The sequence below is a fragment of the Myotis daubentonii genome, chromosome 3, assembly GCF_963259705.1.
Source record: "Myotis daubentonii chromosome 3, mMyoDau2.1, whole genome shotgun sequence".
NCBI classification, from domain to species: Eukaryota; Metazoa; Chordata; class Mammalia; order Chiroptera; family Vespertilionidae; genus Myotis; species Myotis daubentonii.
Window position 1 is genome coordinate 133449039 of NC_081842.1, and position 16973 is coordinate 133466011.

The following is a 16973-nucleotide window of genomic DNA, read 5'->3' on the forward strand; positions in this document are numbered from 1 at the left end:
CCTCTCGCTAGCTTCCCCCAGGCTTTATCCGCCAACTTTCAGACTCCCCAAGTCCCGGGTATCCGCTCTGAGTTGCTCAGGCCTTCTCCCTCCTTGACCAAGTCTGCCTTAGCACCTGCGGACAGTGTCTCCTGGCTAAGGAGAGGTGCGGCCGGCCCCCGGGTCTGCATGCAGCTCACACTTGGAGTCTACGCGTCTGCTCCGGGCCTTCTCTTAGGCGAGGGCACCCCCGCGCCTGGGGAGGACGGTCCCTGGGTCGCCTTTCCAAACCCCCTTGGCTCGAGCGCACTGGCGCCCCCCACGAGCCCCAGCCTCTGAGGCTGACAGGCTCCAGCCCAGGGCGAAAGGCCTGGGGGAGGTGAGAGGAGAGACCTGAATGGCGAGGCCCGGCTCGGTCTTTTGAAGCTTAGTTGCATCTTCCAGCCACGTCTCCGGGCCCCAGCAGATAGGGATCGTTTTCACTTCGGGACTCAGCCACGGAGGCCTCCGTCTCGCTGCGGGCGACGCCTCTCCTCCTCCCCAGCCGCCTCCCAGATCCCGCATCCACCCTCCACTCTCCAGGCTTGGGCCCGGGATGAACACGAGGACGCGCTGGAGCCCCTGACGGGGCGAGGGGGAGCGACGCCGCAGAGCAGCCTCCCGGCTGTCCTAGGGCACTGGGGGAGGGGGAGGTGGGGGGGGGGCGCTGGGCCCCGGTTAGAGACGCGCTCCGTCCCCAGCTGCCCAGCACTCCCTCCGGCTCCTGGGGAAGAAGGGAACGGGCCTGGGGGACTTGACACTTGGGGGAGTAAAGCTGAAACCTGAAGAGGCCACAGAAACCAGGTGGCAGGTGCTGGGGAACTAACATTAAGGACCGCCTTTCTCCATTCTGCATGTAAACCTGCAAAGCTAGAGCTCAGCCCCGAGAACCTACCTTGGTTAGAAAACTAAACTTGACTCTCCAAGAAACCGGTCATTCGGTCCCTGTGATACGTTTTTCTGCCAGACAACTCCCACGTCAGCAGCGTGTAAGGCAGGGACGCTAAGGCCTGCTAGCAGGTGGCCCGGCGGGAGCCGCGCCGCGCCGTCCGGCCGCGGAGAGGCGGTTCCCCGCGGGTGCGCACGGTCCCGGGCGCTTCCGATGTGCTGAGTCAGCGCGGGCGCCGCGGGCTCGGCGGTTCCCGACTCCACTGCGCTTCGCTGGCTGGTGTGTCGACTGGGTGGTGTAATTATTGTTTTGTTTTCTAATATGTAATTACTCTTTGTCGTCGCTACTATGAATCCGCCGAGCCTGACTGGAGCAGCAAGATGGATGCAAGTTTGGGGTTAGGATTCCGCGCGTGGGAAACAGTCGCCCCGCGCGCAGGACAGCAGCCCGCGTGTCTGTCTCCCCGCGGCCTCGCCAGGAAGAGGGCCTGCGGCTCCCTCGCTGGCCAGAGGCCCTTGAGCCTGTTCCCTTGCGGCAGACCCACCCTCAGCCATTGCTGGGGCTCGCTCTCCCCCTTAGCACATTTGTAAAGAGGGTGGACGACGGAGGGGGAGGGATAGAGTGGGGGGGGGGGAGATCCCTTCTTGTTTTCAAATGCTCCTTCTAGTATTTAAAATGAGATACTGGAAGTTCCCTCCATTTCCCACTTGTTTTCCCTCTCCCTGCTTTCGCAAATCCGCCCACCCCACCCCAAAGGGCCGCCTAGTTCCCACACGAGCCCCCCGCTCAGAACCCGGCGCTCACAGTAGGATCTGCCCCCGACGGAGCGACCCGTCGCGCCTCCCGGGCGGTGCCACACTTGGAGGCCCGGGCAGGGCCAGAACAAAGAACTGACGCCGCCAGCGGCTCAGGGGGTGGCGGAGCTCCCCGGGCCCCGCCCCCACAGTCCGACCCCGGGGCTGAGCTCCTCCGAGATATCCCACCCCCGCAGCCCCCCACCTTCGTGGACGGAAGTTCAGGACTGGGATGGGCACTCCGGGACCCTCCCGGCTGCAGCTCGCCCCGGTCGGCCCCGCCGCCCCCTGAGGCCTGCGGGCATTGGAGCGGTCTGCCGAGGGACCGGCTGCCCGCGGCGGGGCGGTGGGGTCCCTGGCCGAGGAAAGCGATCCATTTTCTCTAACCATTTGCCCAAGAGCTGTCAGGTTAGCGCTGCCTCCTCGGCCGCCCAGAGAAGGACGCGTTAACATTCTCCGCACGGGAGTCTCCCCAGACCCAAGTACCGCCCCGTGGCGCTCGCGGCGCCCACTGCCGGTTCCTAACCCCGGCCACCTTCTCCCGCTGAAATATGCACATCGCTCTTCAATAATTTAGACACCTGGGAGACTGGACACGTATAATTTTTTTTCCAAACACGGGAGCATCCGGGTTGCCATCAATCATGCTTTTGTTTTATGTGAGATGGGCTTTGTGTGTTTAAGCTGCCCGGCTCCCTCCTATTTGCATGCGGCTATTTAATGGGCATTTATTTTGGCTTTGAAGATCTGCTCAAAAATCTAAACCCAGAAAAGGGGGAGGGCGCCCCCCTCGTGGTTCGGAGGGGTTTGTGGGGGAGGGTGGGGCTTCCTTTGAGGAGCTGGGCCCCGCGGGTCTCGATTACAGATGAATTTTGATTCCGAGGTGGGACCCGTCATGGAACTGAAAGGATATGTTCTTTTTCCTAAATCTCAGGGTTTCTTTCTAGCAAACAATGCTCCAGTCAGTATTTGTGTATGAGACAAGTAATTGTGCTCCAAATGCTTAAATAAATCATTGATGGGTGAAATTACACATGCTCACTTAAAGTGTAATGTGATTAAGAGATTATGAGATTGAAGCTAATATCTTGTCTCCCAGCTCCTGGCCCCAAATCTTGACACCAGAAATTTATCAACTGCAACTGTCCTGAAATGTACAGATACAAAAGATTTCTATTGAAGACGAATCAAAGACAGCCTCTAAAAGACAAAAATGTGTATGTGTGTGTGTGTACTGTACTGGTCGCAATGTTATTATAAAAGAACATGAGAAGGGAAGAGAAAAAGACTGATACGATAAGGAGAGGGTATTGGTTTTATCTTTTATTTTTTAAAAAGTCAGTGGCAAGGGGCGGGGGACCGTGGCTGGAGCTACGTCTGCGAGCTGATTACTCCGCGTCTGCAACCCGCTCCATTCCCCGCACCGTGGGTAAATCCTTTATCGGGGGAAGCCCCGGCCTCGCCCGCAGCCATCCTTCGCCTCGAGGCGCGCGCTGGGCCGGGGCGCGGGAGCCGCTCGGCGGCTCCGTAATGACCCGGGTTCGCCGCAGCTGCGCCCTGACCCTTTGTGATGGCGCCGATAGCGCTCGGATGAAATTATGTCCTTCTCCGGGTGTGAAATTACCATGTTTATTAATTGAGCCAGACATTAGCTTTACCTTTTCTTTTTAAGCCGTGAAAATTTGTGATTCAGGGCAAATGATTCTCCGACAGACGCTTCGCTTCGCATCACCCCCCCTCCCCTCCAGGCCGCCCCCTCCCCTCCCCGAGCTCCCCTTCCCCCACGGCCCAGGCAGCTCTGGAAAGCTTTCTAGGTCTCGGTGCTGGAGAGCCCTCGGAGGGAGCAGAGCGAGCGGGCCTCTGAGGGTGCGAGCGCGCGAGTGTGCCAGTGCGCACGCGGGGTTTTCCTCCTCGGCAACTGTTGCCAAACAATGTAACCCCCGGCTCTGAATTACAGCATTTCCCCCAGAATTCTTGATCAGTAAACCCCAAATCGTTTTCAAGACAAAGAAGCATCCATCAGCGACAAAGACAGATTTAACGTATTAAATCTTTATTGAAGTGAAGTCATTCTTATTGAAATGATGTATTGGGTGTGCAGAAAGATTGGGGGGGGGGTTGTTGTTGCGTTTTACGATGCTTAAGATAGAGATGGTGGCGGAGAACCCGTGCTGCGCCTCGCCCTTATTGTTCTGAGCAGGGGGTGGGTTACTGGGGCTCTGCCCAGGCTCCCGCGTCAGGGAACACGCCTTGGACTGCGAAGAGAGGCTGACCCCCTCCCTCCTGATGGCCCCCACTTTGATTTCCCGAAGAACAAGCATCCCGGGCCTTCTCAGCAACTTCCCGCCTTAGTCACTGCAGTAGGGAAACTGATGCGCAAGTAAGGCTACCGCGAAGTCAGCCACTCCGGGAGCCTAGAGAGAGAAAGGAACGCCCAGGGTATCTCCTGGGCTTCAGGAACAGCTTGAGTTCTCTTGATAGTTTAAAGAAAATCCTTGTGCCCCGGGTCTGAAGGAGAAGGGGAGCGTGTGTTTGCTCCCCGCCGTCTCCCCAGTCCGCCTTCCTCCTGGCAGGACTGGAGGCAGGAGCTGACCGCCTTCAGGCTTGGGATGGGCTTTCAATGAAATTGGCCCTTCGGACCTTGAGTCCTGTCAACTTCGGGGAACCAGGACCAGGGCGGGTTCAGAGACCAGTTCTCAGTCCCAGGGAGAGGCTGCCCAGAGTTTTCAGCATCGCGTCTTAAAAAGGCTCAAATTCTTATCTCCTCTGAAAGGGGGGGGGGGTCTAAAACCCTCAGCTGCTTCCAAGAATGGCAGCCACACTTTAACAAGATGCATTTGTTTCTCCACCTTCAGACACACAGACATCCACACCGACTGAAAGTGAACTGTTGGAATCAATTTCCTCGGAATACTCAACTTTTTTTTTTCTATCATATTTCAGCAATGGAACGCTCTAGCCAGTTGATTCAATTTAGTATTTGCATAAGCAGGAGAAGAAAGTGGCTCTGCAGCCTCCATGAATGGGTCTCTTGTTGGTTGTGGGTTGGACTTTTGCATTCGCAGTGGTGGAGGAGGGCAATGGGCAGCACCTCCAGGGCTGGGTTGCTGCCCTGGAGTCAAAAACAGAGAAGTCGCTGCAGGGATGGTGACAGGGTATTGTTCCCTCACTCCTCCAGTTTCTTGCATCCATCCATAGCCTCTACTTTGGAATATTCACTAATTGGATCCTTCTTTCATTTGTTCCAGGCAGTCCTGCTTCTAAAGATAAATTCCTTTGGAAGATGGCTTGAATTCGGTGTCAGGAGAGATGGCAATGTTGTTTTATAGTCTGTACATAGGAAAGGAATGAGCTGATTTTGAGGGCAGTCTTCAGAAATAGAGCCAGTTTTAATAGGATCCCAACTAGTGCACTAATTAAATATTTCACAGCTCCCAAAGTTGACATGCTAACATTGGGATTTCCCCCCCCCCACCAAATCATACAAATTGGCCTTCTGTAACCCCATCCCCCACTTCAACCACCCCTTCCCAGACCCACCCACACACATACACACTCCCTGCCACAAACTCCTACCGACCATTTTCTGAATGGCATTACAAAGAATTTTGTTAAAGAAAAGTCAGACTAATTGCTGCCAGAAGACCCCGTCTCTCAGAGAAGTCTGGTTTTCATAAGTCAGATTCAGTAAGGGTTGTGGTTAAATCTAAGCCTAGTGGAAGGTTCTTAAGGTTTTTCTCGGCAAAGGAGGAAAGTACAAAGCAACACTAAGTTCAGCCAAAATACTCGGTGGGGAGGGAGGGGAAGAAGATGCAGTAGAAGGGAAATGCAAGAGAGTCCTCTGAACTCTTGTTTCCTTCTTGATTCCTTTCCTTGGATTCCTCGATTCCTTCTCCAAACTTACACTCACTGAGAGACTTTTCCTAAGCAGCTCTGGCTTCACAGAGTCCCAGGCCAGTAATTTGATTCTCTTGACCTGGCACTAACTTCCAAGGGCTGGGACTTATACTAGAAGGTATAGCAAGAGATTTTTTTAGCCCCAAGATTCTCTGAGGCAACTCCCTGCTCCAGCATTCCTCTCAGACCTCCTGGTTGAGTTGGTGGCAAAAGTCCCCTTCACAAATGCACAGGTGGATTCACCCCTTTCTAAGCCATGTCACTGCAGAACACAAGGCTTTCTGAGAGCTCGAAGGAGCAGTGCCAATGCAAGCTTCCCAGCCTTGTAGCAGAGTTAGATATCAGTGGTCTGCGTTGAGTTTGGAGATATCAATATCTGTTTGAGTATTAATTTTGAAAAACCATCTAAGAATGGTCTCATTATTAATGGGCCAGTTTAATTTTAGGCTGTCCTCTTCAATGCTTTCCTCTATTCTGTTGTTCCTGGAATGCCAAGGGTGGTTAGAAGTCCCCGGGAATTCATCAACTCCTCACAATGGGTCTCCCCACCCCCCCTTGTGTCAGGCAGCTCTGGAAGCTGAGCCACCTGCTTATGCCTCCTGATGCCAGAGGAGAAACCCACTCAGTTCCCAGCCTTCCAACTTCATGGGCATCTTCAAGACCATATTGGCATGGTGCTATATCCTCAAGGTTAGGATTCACCACTCCCATGTTCCCTGCTATTCCAGAAAATATTTTCCCTACTTGGAACCCATCATCTTGAGTCCTTCCATTCAACTGGCTATGGAGAGTGTGGGTGAGAAATAAGAGAATATTCCAGACTATGTTTATTGAGTGTGGTCTTCCCCACTAGAGGGTTCTCACAGTCCTTGCCCTCCTGGTGTGTAGTATTTAACTTCTTCCCAAGATGACTGAATTCTCACCCCCATCTTACTGCAAGGATGAAAAAGGATTGGAGATTTTACTGCGTCTTTCTTTTGCTCTATAATTACAAGAAAAGATCATAATATAAGCAAATGAATACAATTTCAAAATCACTCTCTCTTTCCCTTGACAATCCCCTGATGAGGTTTAGGTTTTGGAGGATTTCATCCATTCTTTACTGTTTCATGATCATAACAAAGTAACTTCTTGTTCTCAAGCTATAAAGCTCATATGTGTCTCATTTTCCAGTTTCCAGGATGAGTCAAGGCAGCCATCTTCCAAAATTCCTATCACTTCAGATCCCACCTCCCAAAATTCCTACCGCTTCTGATCCCACCACCTGAACATTTTAGAAGACTAAGGCAGCCTATCTCCAATCACCTGCTAAAACTGTGGTTGAAGAAAATCTGGCTTAAATACCTGGACCTCAACATTAACAGCAAACTTGGCTCATCTACTTGCTTAATCCAGGAGACCTCAACAATTTCATCTGACTCTGGTAGTGGACCAAGGATGGTGGGATTCGCATTGAAGGGCCCATGTGAGTTGGAGGAATTTATCAAGCACTTCTAATCTTCCTTAGCATGGGCATCTAAAGGATAAGGGGAAATACCAAAATGCCCCATGGAGTTTTGTGCCATAAAGGCCTACTGTATTCTAAGGCTGTAGAACAAGTGCCATTTATGTTGACTTTCTCCTCCTTGATCATCATGAAATAAATGATTGCAGCAGGAAAACTACCTAAGTCCCTAAGATCAGTCTTAATCTGAGGTGATTTGAGATTTGAAGAAAACTCTGACGTTCTCATTTTATAAACAAGCAGCAAAGCTATGTTCCTATAATAGAACTATAATCTCTTCTGTTTGTATTTACATAATAATTGCTCCATCTTTTGCACTTGGCTTCACTACTTTTTTCTACAACATCAAAAATATTTTTTACATCAGCTCCTGAGGGATTTTCCAGAGTTTGTCTTTCACTCTGACAGTCCTCCTTTTCGTCTCCTAATCAATAAAAGCCTTTTCTCCTGAAGCTAGGAATCCGGTCAAAATATTACATCGGGAGTGTGCAAGACTTCCATATTTACCAAGAGATTGTTATCATAAGGCAGAGATCTTCAGATTCAACTTTCATGTATGCCAGTCACTGGCATATGGGAACCAATGTTGGGGATTTTTCCATCAGAGCTTTTTGCTGGACTACCAATGCTCTCCTTTCCACAGGACCCTTCCCTGTTCTCTGCCCATTTCACTGAGCTTGTTTCTGCCTGCTTTTTCATCCCACCGGACTGCCCAAACACTCACAGAGGCAGTCGATTCTGTAATTTCAAAGAAAAAAAAAATAACTGAGAAAAAAAAAAATAACTGAGATGAAACATGTTTTCTCTTTAAGGGTGACCTTTGACCTTTCCTTTCCATACACCTGACCACCTGACACCAAAGGCTTTAAAGAAAGACTTGCCTGAGATGGGATGCCAGTGTTGTTTCTCTCTCTTTCCTCTCTCTCTTTCTCCCCCCCTCCCGCCCCCACCCTTTCGCAGAGGCTGAACTGAATGAAAAGTTGTTGCAATAATCGCAGCTCCCTGCTCCGCCAGGGCTGAGGGAGGCGGGCGGAGGAACATGGAGGGTGTTTTGTTAAATGCTCCCGTCGTTTGCAAGGGCTGGGACTTGATAAAAGGAGGCCGTTTTCTGAAAAGATTTGATTGAAATGGCGTGTGCCTGGGCTGATGGGAGCCAGCAAGGGACAAAGCGCCGCGAATCCATGGACACTCGAGCAATTATGCCTCCACGCTGAAGGTGGATTAGCGCGCTGGAAAGAAGCATATGTTTGGCCCGGGGCGACACTTCCCCCCGGCTGAGCTTAGAGAAAGGGAGCGCGGAGAGCGGCTGGACCCGGAATATCAACTATCTGCGAAGCCCCCCTCCCCGCCCAGCCCAGCCCAGCGTCTCCCCGCCCCCGCCGCAAAGTCGGAGCGCAGTTTTACAAAAGGAGGGGCAGCGGGGGAGGGGAAGCCCCGAGGTGCAAATGGGCCTGGGATTGGTCAGGGAGCTACCCAAGGCTTGCAGCCCCTGTCATCCTAATGCGGATCCCTGCTTGGGTCACATAAATCCCCCACCCCACCCCACCCCACCCCAGACTTGCCCACTGCTAAGGTAGTTCAGTCCTGGATGCTTGCTCACACGGGAAAGGTCAACCAAATTGTTGCAGTAAAACAAGGTGTTAATGACTTTTCAAAGACTCTGATGGCCAATGTTGCGGTGAGCAGGCGGAGCTGGGCAGCTGCGCGGGTTCCCGCCGCGCCTGGGGTCTAGCTGAGGGGCAGGCTCGGCCTGGGGAGAGGTGTCCCGCGGTCAGACGCTGGGTGAAATGGGTGAGGGTGAAAGCTCAGGGAGGCCTGGTGGGACTGAATGGGTGCGCGTCCGGACTGAAGCCGGGTGCGGCTCTATCTACTTAGACCCCCGGGCCAGGGCTGCTGAAACTTCGTGCAGCATCGGGAGCCTTGGAGCCAGGGAGGTTCACGGATCCTGCCTCCAGTCGTTAATTAAAGCGCCATTTCCGTGAAAAGGGCCCTTAAAACTCTGACCTGGAGCCCGCCGGCTCCCGCTCGCTGCACCGGCAAGCGCGCAGGGAGGCTGCAGGGCAGGCAAGTCCCAAACCTCTTTCTCAGGGATTTACTGCAGTTTAATTGGGTCAAACCCGGACGCGAGCGTCGATGGCCGCCGCCCAGGCCTCCCACACCTTCCCCGGCTGCCCTCTGGGCTCCTGCACCCCCCCCCCGCCCCACGCCCGCCTCCATCCAACCCCAAGCTCAAACCTCCTGTCCCCTTTCCCCTTCACCGCGCCGCCTCCCACCTCCCACGCCAGGCCGTGAGAATCAAGTTGCGAATTGCTTCTAATCCAAAGGGGTGCGCGGGAGATTTTTTTCTTCGGAGAATTTAGCTGGGGCCGTGCCTGTCTGGCCCCGGGCTGGGGGTGGGCCGAACCCCACGCAGTGAGGGGTGTGGACCGCGCCGCCGCCTCCCAGGCGGGGGTCCTGGTTCCCCGAGCTGAGATCAGGCGCTGGGACCGAGTCCATGCTGTGGACAAAGGCTCAGAGCAGACTTGGGGACTCCAGAAAAGACAGGGGGACCCTGAAATGGGATTTGGTAGCTGACAAAGCAGAATTCGATCCTAGCATGAACTCATTGCCTCAGGAAAAGAAATAATCTTTTAAGCTATATTAGCTAAATTTAGTTTAACCAAACATTTCAAATATAAATATACACGCATATATGTGTATATTTCCCCGGGGTAGGCTGGATTTTAAAAGGGTGATGAGTGGTAACAACTCAAGAGAGCTCAGAGAGACGTGTGCCCAGGCCTAACAGGGACTCTCCTTTTTCACTTATAAAAGCCAAGGGCTGTGATGGAGGACAATCACCGAACAGTGGTTATACCATGAGACTAGACCATGAGAGAGACTCTACCTTCAGTTTAAGGGCTTTTGTTTGGGGTTGTTATTGGAAGTTAGTGGCTATAATATTTATTTCCTCAGTAAAATCACGTGTGGTGAAAACTAGAATGAAACTGGGCCAGTTTTTAGAAATCCATGCCTTGCTGTTGAAAATATTCCTACCCCTAAATGGACCTTAGTATAGAAAGTCAAAATAGTCGTAGGAAGTTTGCTCTAAGATGTCAGACCTATTCTTGTGTTAAAAAGGAGACTGAGAGGAACGGAAGGTCTGATGGAGAGAGAGCAGGAAAGGAGGAGGGAGGGAGGACAGAAGGAAAGAAAGAAGAGAAATCCCTCCTCTATGTTTTCTCAGTTATCCACTAAAAGGTCATCTCCCTGCGCTTCGTTTGGCTCTGACAGATTTCTCCAGCAATATGCTCTGTTGCTCTTTCGTTAAGAAAGAAATCTCTCTGTGAAATCAAAGTTAGTGCTGCACTTTTGGGGGCATCGAAAACGAAAAAGAAATACAGTTTACACATGAACAATACTTAACAGTTATAAGGCCCCAGGTTCAGCCTAAAATCTCTTGTATTCCCTCTTTTCCTTTTTTCTGTCATTATCCTAAAGAACAGAATCTTATTTTTCAAAACACAAAAACTCCCATAAACATGCATTCCACAGTTTCCCATCTCAACATTCTCTTCCCACTCTGATGGCAGCCATGCTGCCCTCCGTGGGAAACACCAGCTACTTCTCTGGATGGAGACTTCACTTATGTTCATGTTTTGATTGAGAATGTTTTTTTGTTGTTGTTTTGTTTTGTTTTGTTTTTGTTTTTATCTATGTCCACATGGGCAAACATGAGTTTGGGCTACTCCTTTCATAGATGGAAATCAATGTCTTGTCCAATCACATAACTGCTCTCTGTTTATAACTACTCCACCTTGGACTAATTCATCCCTGCCTTCAGGAAAACAGTTGAGTAAACTCTGATCATTAATGGGGTCTTTAGTTCTAACTCCTGGTTAACTTGCAAATAATGTTTTTAAAGACAAGCTGCTGAGAGGAACCCATAATAAGTCAAAGTTTTTCAGTTTCTCTCCCACGGTGTATCACAAGGACAGTATCATTAAGAGTAGTAAGAACACAGGAAGCTGAGAATGGCATACCTGTGCAGCAACCAACATAAAAAAAGAATTGTTCATTGAAATCACAAGGAAAAATATCCCTAAGCATCCTACGAGGTGATGCAGAGGTGTGAGAACTGCAGTTACCTGCTGTGTTCTGTGGTTTTATTCTTCTGAGATGGGTGGTTGGGTGATATTTGGAGTTGACTTCGGTTTGTCTGTGGTGTGTGAGGTTTTTTGCCTTTTTCTTCCGCTCCTCTTCTTGCATTTTAGGTTTCTTTTTTACCACATAGCACAAAGCAATAGGGAAAGACGGATGTGTTTCTTCAAATGCCCAACTTGGATCATCAAGCCAATTAAAGGACAAATGTTAGTACTCTTGCCTCAGGATCGGTGCCATCTCTGCACCTGTAACTCAGAGAATGAAAATACTGTTATTTATGTTGTACTTTCTGCCTCTTGAATCTCTAGTGAGTTGACCTGATTTTTATAGCCCTTTTACCCAAGCAATGACGATTCTTCCCCTCACTTCATCCCCCCCACCCCTTCCACCCCATCACTGAGTGGCTTAGGAGGAGATCTGTAACTGGGATGAAGCAGCTGTTGGCTTCATGCCGTCCTCTAACTTGATTATTCTTTGGACACGTTAGGCAAGCATTAGTGATTGATAATGACGCTAATTAACCCCTTTCCTTTCCAAACAGTAAACTGCTGCCAGCAGGATGCTACAAACAATAAATATAAAACACTGCATACATCAATATCTGTTTAAAGCACAACTTCATTTGGGCACATTTAACCATACTGCTTTCAGTTAACAATTCACTATTTATTCAAGCACTTCTCCAAAAGCCAGAGGGGCGGGGGGAGACAGAGGAAGAGAGGGGGTTAAGAAAAGGGGCCTGCGGCTTTAAAATGTTGTCATACCTGTCAGCTGCAGCCAAGTTAAGCTCTAATGGAAACCATGCGTAATTTTTTTTAAAATTTCAGGTCAATACTTTTTAAAAACTTAATTAATCCAGCTCTGTTCTTAACCTATTTAAAGTTAACGCAAGGATGATGACCACATGATTTTTTTCTTTGTGGGGGGAAAACAGCTCTCCTGCCTGGCATGGAATTATTATGAACTTACTTTTGATCGAGAAAGGAATGGCAAGCATCGTTTCATAAAGAGTGGTGAAATTTAGATTTTAAGCAGGAGTTGGGGGAAACCAGGGCAAATTTGATCTGATTGTGCAGTCTAACATAATCTGAGGTGTAAAGAAATGTACATTAAATTTGGAATTTTGATAAATGAATATTCCTAGCAAGTGAATAAAATGTATTCAATTAACTAAAACCCTGTGCACTTCTGAACTGAAGTGGAATCGACTGTAATTGATTTATTTGAAACCAGAGGTTAAGGACTGAATTAGCTAAGTACAACTGGGTATTTCAAGCCACTGACTTCTCAAATGTCAAATCCCTTCTATTTTAAATATTATTTCAGCTGCGGGGCATTGCAGTCCTGATGGTAGTTCCATCAAGAACTCAAATTATATTAATATTCGATTTTGGGGAGGAATGGGTTGGATAGTGATTTTCAAAGGCTGTTGGAGAATAGAAGGGGTAATGAAGGAGCATTGTGTTTCCATAAAAATTGGGTGTGGTAATTAGCATAGCCTAGCAAGCATTTTTATAATTCAACTAGGTATCCTCATTTGACTTAATTCAAAGATAATCACTGCTGTTAGTATATAAATATGTGACCTGTTCAATAATCACCATGTGTTTTAGAAAATACATATTGGTTACAACAGAGAAAGCCAAAATCCATATAGCCTTTGGTTAGTCCCATAAAAATTATTTTTAATAACAACCCTCTAATCTTCCCACCCCTTAAAAATATATATAACTTCTTTTTAATGTTTGTTAAAGAAAAAGAAGTGACAATATCATGATCCTCAAAATGTCCAATTACAGAATAAAAGTAACTAATTCTGTGCCTTTAGAAACCATTGTTTATTATGACCTTGTAATGTTCTAACCCACTATTTCCTTTCTGTCTTTCTCAGGATGCAAGGATTATATTGGGTTCAGGTTTTTCCAACATAACAAGCATCTGTAAATCCAGATATGAATGAATGGTATTTAATAAGATTGTTTTCGTTTTAAAATGAGTATTTATGTGTCGTTGGAGAAAGAGCAGCAATGTATGGCTGTTTATGAATGCTATTGTGCCTGAGGTTAGGATCCCCCCACACAATCTGAGATGCAGCCAAGAAAAACAGCCCTGATAGACAATGCTTCACTTCACCTGCTATGATGCTGTGTGCATTTCATTTCTGTCAAGAGTATGTACAGTTAGGGTTCATTCGCCTCATTATTTTGTTACATCTACGTTACAGTTAACCAGTCTCTCTAGGAAATAATAAATAACCGCTTTAAAAAACAATTGCCGCCTTGTGTTCTGAGGATACACTCTCCATTTGAATTAAAAAAAAAAAAACTCCACCATTATTATGAATTCTCTGGCTTTGGGAAATAGAATTTAGACTCCACCAACTCTCATTCGTCTGTCAGGATTGATTTTACACTGCCTTCCATAAGGAGATTAGAAAGCAAAAGGCTGCAAAATGGACACTGCCTAATGCTTTGCTTCCCTAGTCCTTCGGAATGCCAAACCAGATGAACAAATGCTAAATCTCCTCCAGTGTGTAGGAGATTAAACCTACACCTAGATACTTTTTCTGACTTTTCCTATAAAACTTCCCGCTATCTATCTCCATTTTCTTCTGAAAAATCATTAAAAACCCTCCGCACTTCCAAAGCAGACTTTCCAAATCAGTTTTAGAAGCTCTGGATTCACCATTTTTATGCACAGGAAGTCCTTCCTCTGTAAGAGCTGAGCACAGAGAGTCCTGTTATTGTAGAAGACAGACAGGAGAAGGCTGCAGAGGCCCTCCCCCCCCATCCCCCCCCCCCCCCGCCCCCGCCTCTGAGAACATTTTCTATTTCGAAAAGGTTCTAGGAGGAGCCCTGTGGTGATAGATAGGGGTGGGTCGGCTTTTAGGGGCAGGCAGAAATGATTCTGGAAATCAACATAATTTCCCACTCCCCTCTGCTCCCACAAGAGCTACTAAGAACAGCATAGGAGGAAATTCATCTCTAAATAAAATATTAAAATAAATGGGAGACAGTTTGCCATCTCTTTCTCTGCCCCGTGTTCATGTCTGCCACTATTCCTTTCTCCTCCCAGAAAACTAGAGCTAGTTTTAGCTCATTTACATGTCTTAGCCTCTGAGAAGCCTGAGCTAGCAAGTGAAGGCTGAAGTGGTAGTTCCTTTGTGCTACTGAACTAACAATTTAAATTTCAGTAATTTTTGAGACAGACTCCAAAGTAGTTAGGGGTGTGGGGGGTGGGAGGGCAGGTGTCTTCTATTCTCCATCTTCCTTGCCATCCTTAATGTTTGGTTCTGAAGATTTTATATTTTGGTTTCCAAAACACAAATAAAAACCTAAAGGATCAACATAAATAAAACTTTATTTTTAATAATAAAATGAATGTTTCTAGTAAGGAGAAGATAGTGTGTCATTCCTTTAGCAGTACAAACAATCTTTTATCCAAAAGAATACATTGGGTTTTATTGTGTCATTTGTCTGGATACAGACTCAGTGGAATATCTAAATGATACCCTGCTCTGAACTCCAAGTTGAAAGTAAGTTTTTATTATACTTGAGGGAAACAATGGGTTCAGCTGCTTATTGCAAGGAGCAATTGCCAAGGGAGAGTTAAACTCAATTACTGTAACCATACTGAATAAAAAATACTGCCAAGAACAAAAATACGCCTGGGTAAAGACAGCCACTGAATAAAAAAAAATCGACATAAAGCGTATCAAATATTTATTTATCTGGGCAACAAAGGACTATGATACATTGACAGGCATGGAAACTACTGCCGGCACAACTCAATACAATACAACTAGAACTGTTTCCAAAATGGCCAGTGAAAATACAGAATGCCAGGTGGTCCCACATGTTTGAATTTCTCTGAACAAAAAGAGAGGAAAAAATATCCCTAACCCTTGGTTTAAAGACAATACTCATTTATTGCTCAAATGATGCTTTTAAGGGAGGATGGTGGAATAAAATTAACTTTTTCCCCTCCCCATAATACATAGAAGGGTTATGAAACCACTCAAGTTTAAAAATCTTTCCCAGGTCCAATATCAATTTTTCTTTCCGTTCAATGAAAAGCTAAATGTAATTCTAATTGTATGTAAAATTTTACTTTACTTGCTTTTTATTTGTTCAGCTGTTTCATTGTCATCTTTAACATGCTAAGTTCATGAATCCCAGAGGAAAAAAGAATCCCCCCAAACCTTGAATTTCTAAATAAGTACCATGAACCACATGAAGAACTAATAGGGAAGATTCAAAACCCACTAAACAAGAGGTAAACGAGATCACCAGATAAATAAAAAAAAAAAAAGGCTTAAAACAGACTCACCATATTTACACTTCCCATTAAATTACACATAAATAAATATATACAGAGACATGAACACTGATTCCCTTATATAACTGAATCGTGTTGCCAGAGAAAGTTCAAGTTGGTCGCTTTACCTTGAAGAGGAAAAACTTCTACAACTGAGACATGACATGGAACTTCGTGTATTTGTGTTCAAGTTTATTCACAATACTGATAAAAATGTCATTATCCTTTTGCCTTTTTTAAGTATGGCTACAATCTGACCCGATGTATGTAAGAGAAGGTGGTGATTCAGTCCCATGAAGCTCATATAATTTTTTTTAAATTTTTGCGTTCTTTTTTTAGAAAAAAAAAAGTTTTTAAGTTTTGTTGTTGTTGCCATTGTTGCTGTGTGGGTTTTTTTTATTTATTTAAAAAAAAAAAAGTTCACAAACTCCGACAGAACTTTTCTTTGCTGGCTTCACGGCCTGTTCTGTTCTTAGGCTCCACATGGGGGCAGTGGGTCGGTGCTGACAGGGGAAGTTGAGGCAGGGCCTGAGTCAGCAGGGGCTGCCCCGCTGACAGTGCAGAGCAGTCCCCAGGCGCCCAGACGGGAGGACTGAAGGGGGCGGCGGCGGCGGCGGCGGCGGCGGCAGCAGCAGCAGTAGCAGCAGTGGGGGGTTGCTGATCCCGGAGCTGTCACCTGCCGGGGGAGGTGGGTGCGGGGAAGACAGAGTGGGTGGGCGCTTGGGGGAGGGGCTGGCGAGGCATGGGAGGGGCTGGGCGGGAGCAGAGCCTCACTTTCTGTGTTTCTCCTCTTTGTCACTGCTTTTGGCGCTGTTGTCCGTGTGGCTGTTGGGGTTGTTGCTGAGGTACATTTTGTCCATGGCCTTGAGGGCCTCGGTGAGATAGTTCTGCAGGGCCGTGACCGCGGCGCACACCGCCGGGCTGCCGAAGCCGTGGGAGATGAGGTTGAAGTGGGTCAAGCAGCTCTGGATGCCGGGCTCCAGGATGGGGTTGGGCCGCGAGTTCCCCAGAGGAGATCGGTCCTGAGCCAGCAGGTCGGTGAACTCTTTGCAGATCTGTCTGCAGCACAAGTGAAGCAGAGAGAGAGGGAGACATGAAACGCCTCTGGGGCAGCACCAGCAGCAAAGACAACCTTTCTCCCTACGCTTAGCTCTGCCAGGATCCAGCAGACACTGACCTGACCCAAGACCCCAGCCCTAGAGACAGACCTGCAGGGGCCACATGCTGGAAGACCCAGCAGTGTCCACTAACACAGCGCTGCTCCTTCTTTAAATATTTCACTAATGTGTTCAGTCTCTGCCTCTGTCTCTCTCCCCCTCCTCCCCCAGCTGCCTCCCAGCTATACCAAACTTCTAACCCCTCCTCTCTTGCTCACACCAAACATCCTAGTCGCTGGAAAACATTTCACACA

At 48.0% G+C, this 16973-nt stretch overlaps 1 protein-coding gene across 18 annotated transcripts in view; it reads right to left on the reverse strand.

Moving 5' to 3' along the window:
* Positions 1–7519: 7519 nt before the first annotated feature.
* The window catches only part of TFAP2A (transcription factor AP-2 alpha), a 29679-nt gene continuing 20225 nt past the window's right edge, over positions 7520–16973 (reverse strand). For 5 of the 18 annotated variants that reach the window (XM_059688592.1, XM_059688591.1, XM_059688580.1 and 2 more), the window contains exon 7: positions 14951–16621. In XM_059688592.1, coding sequence (XP_059544575.1) covers positions 16333–16621 — 289 coding nt within the window. In that variant the 3' untranslated portion in view covers positions 14951–16332. Of the gene's footprint in view, positions 7841–11229; positions 11491–14950; positions 16622–16973 lie in introns of those variants that run through there. The other 13 variants (XR_009451917.1, XR_009451920.1, XR_009451918.1 and 10 more) reach the window with 12 other exon arrangements.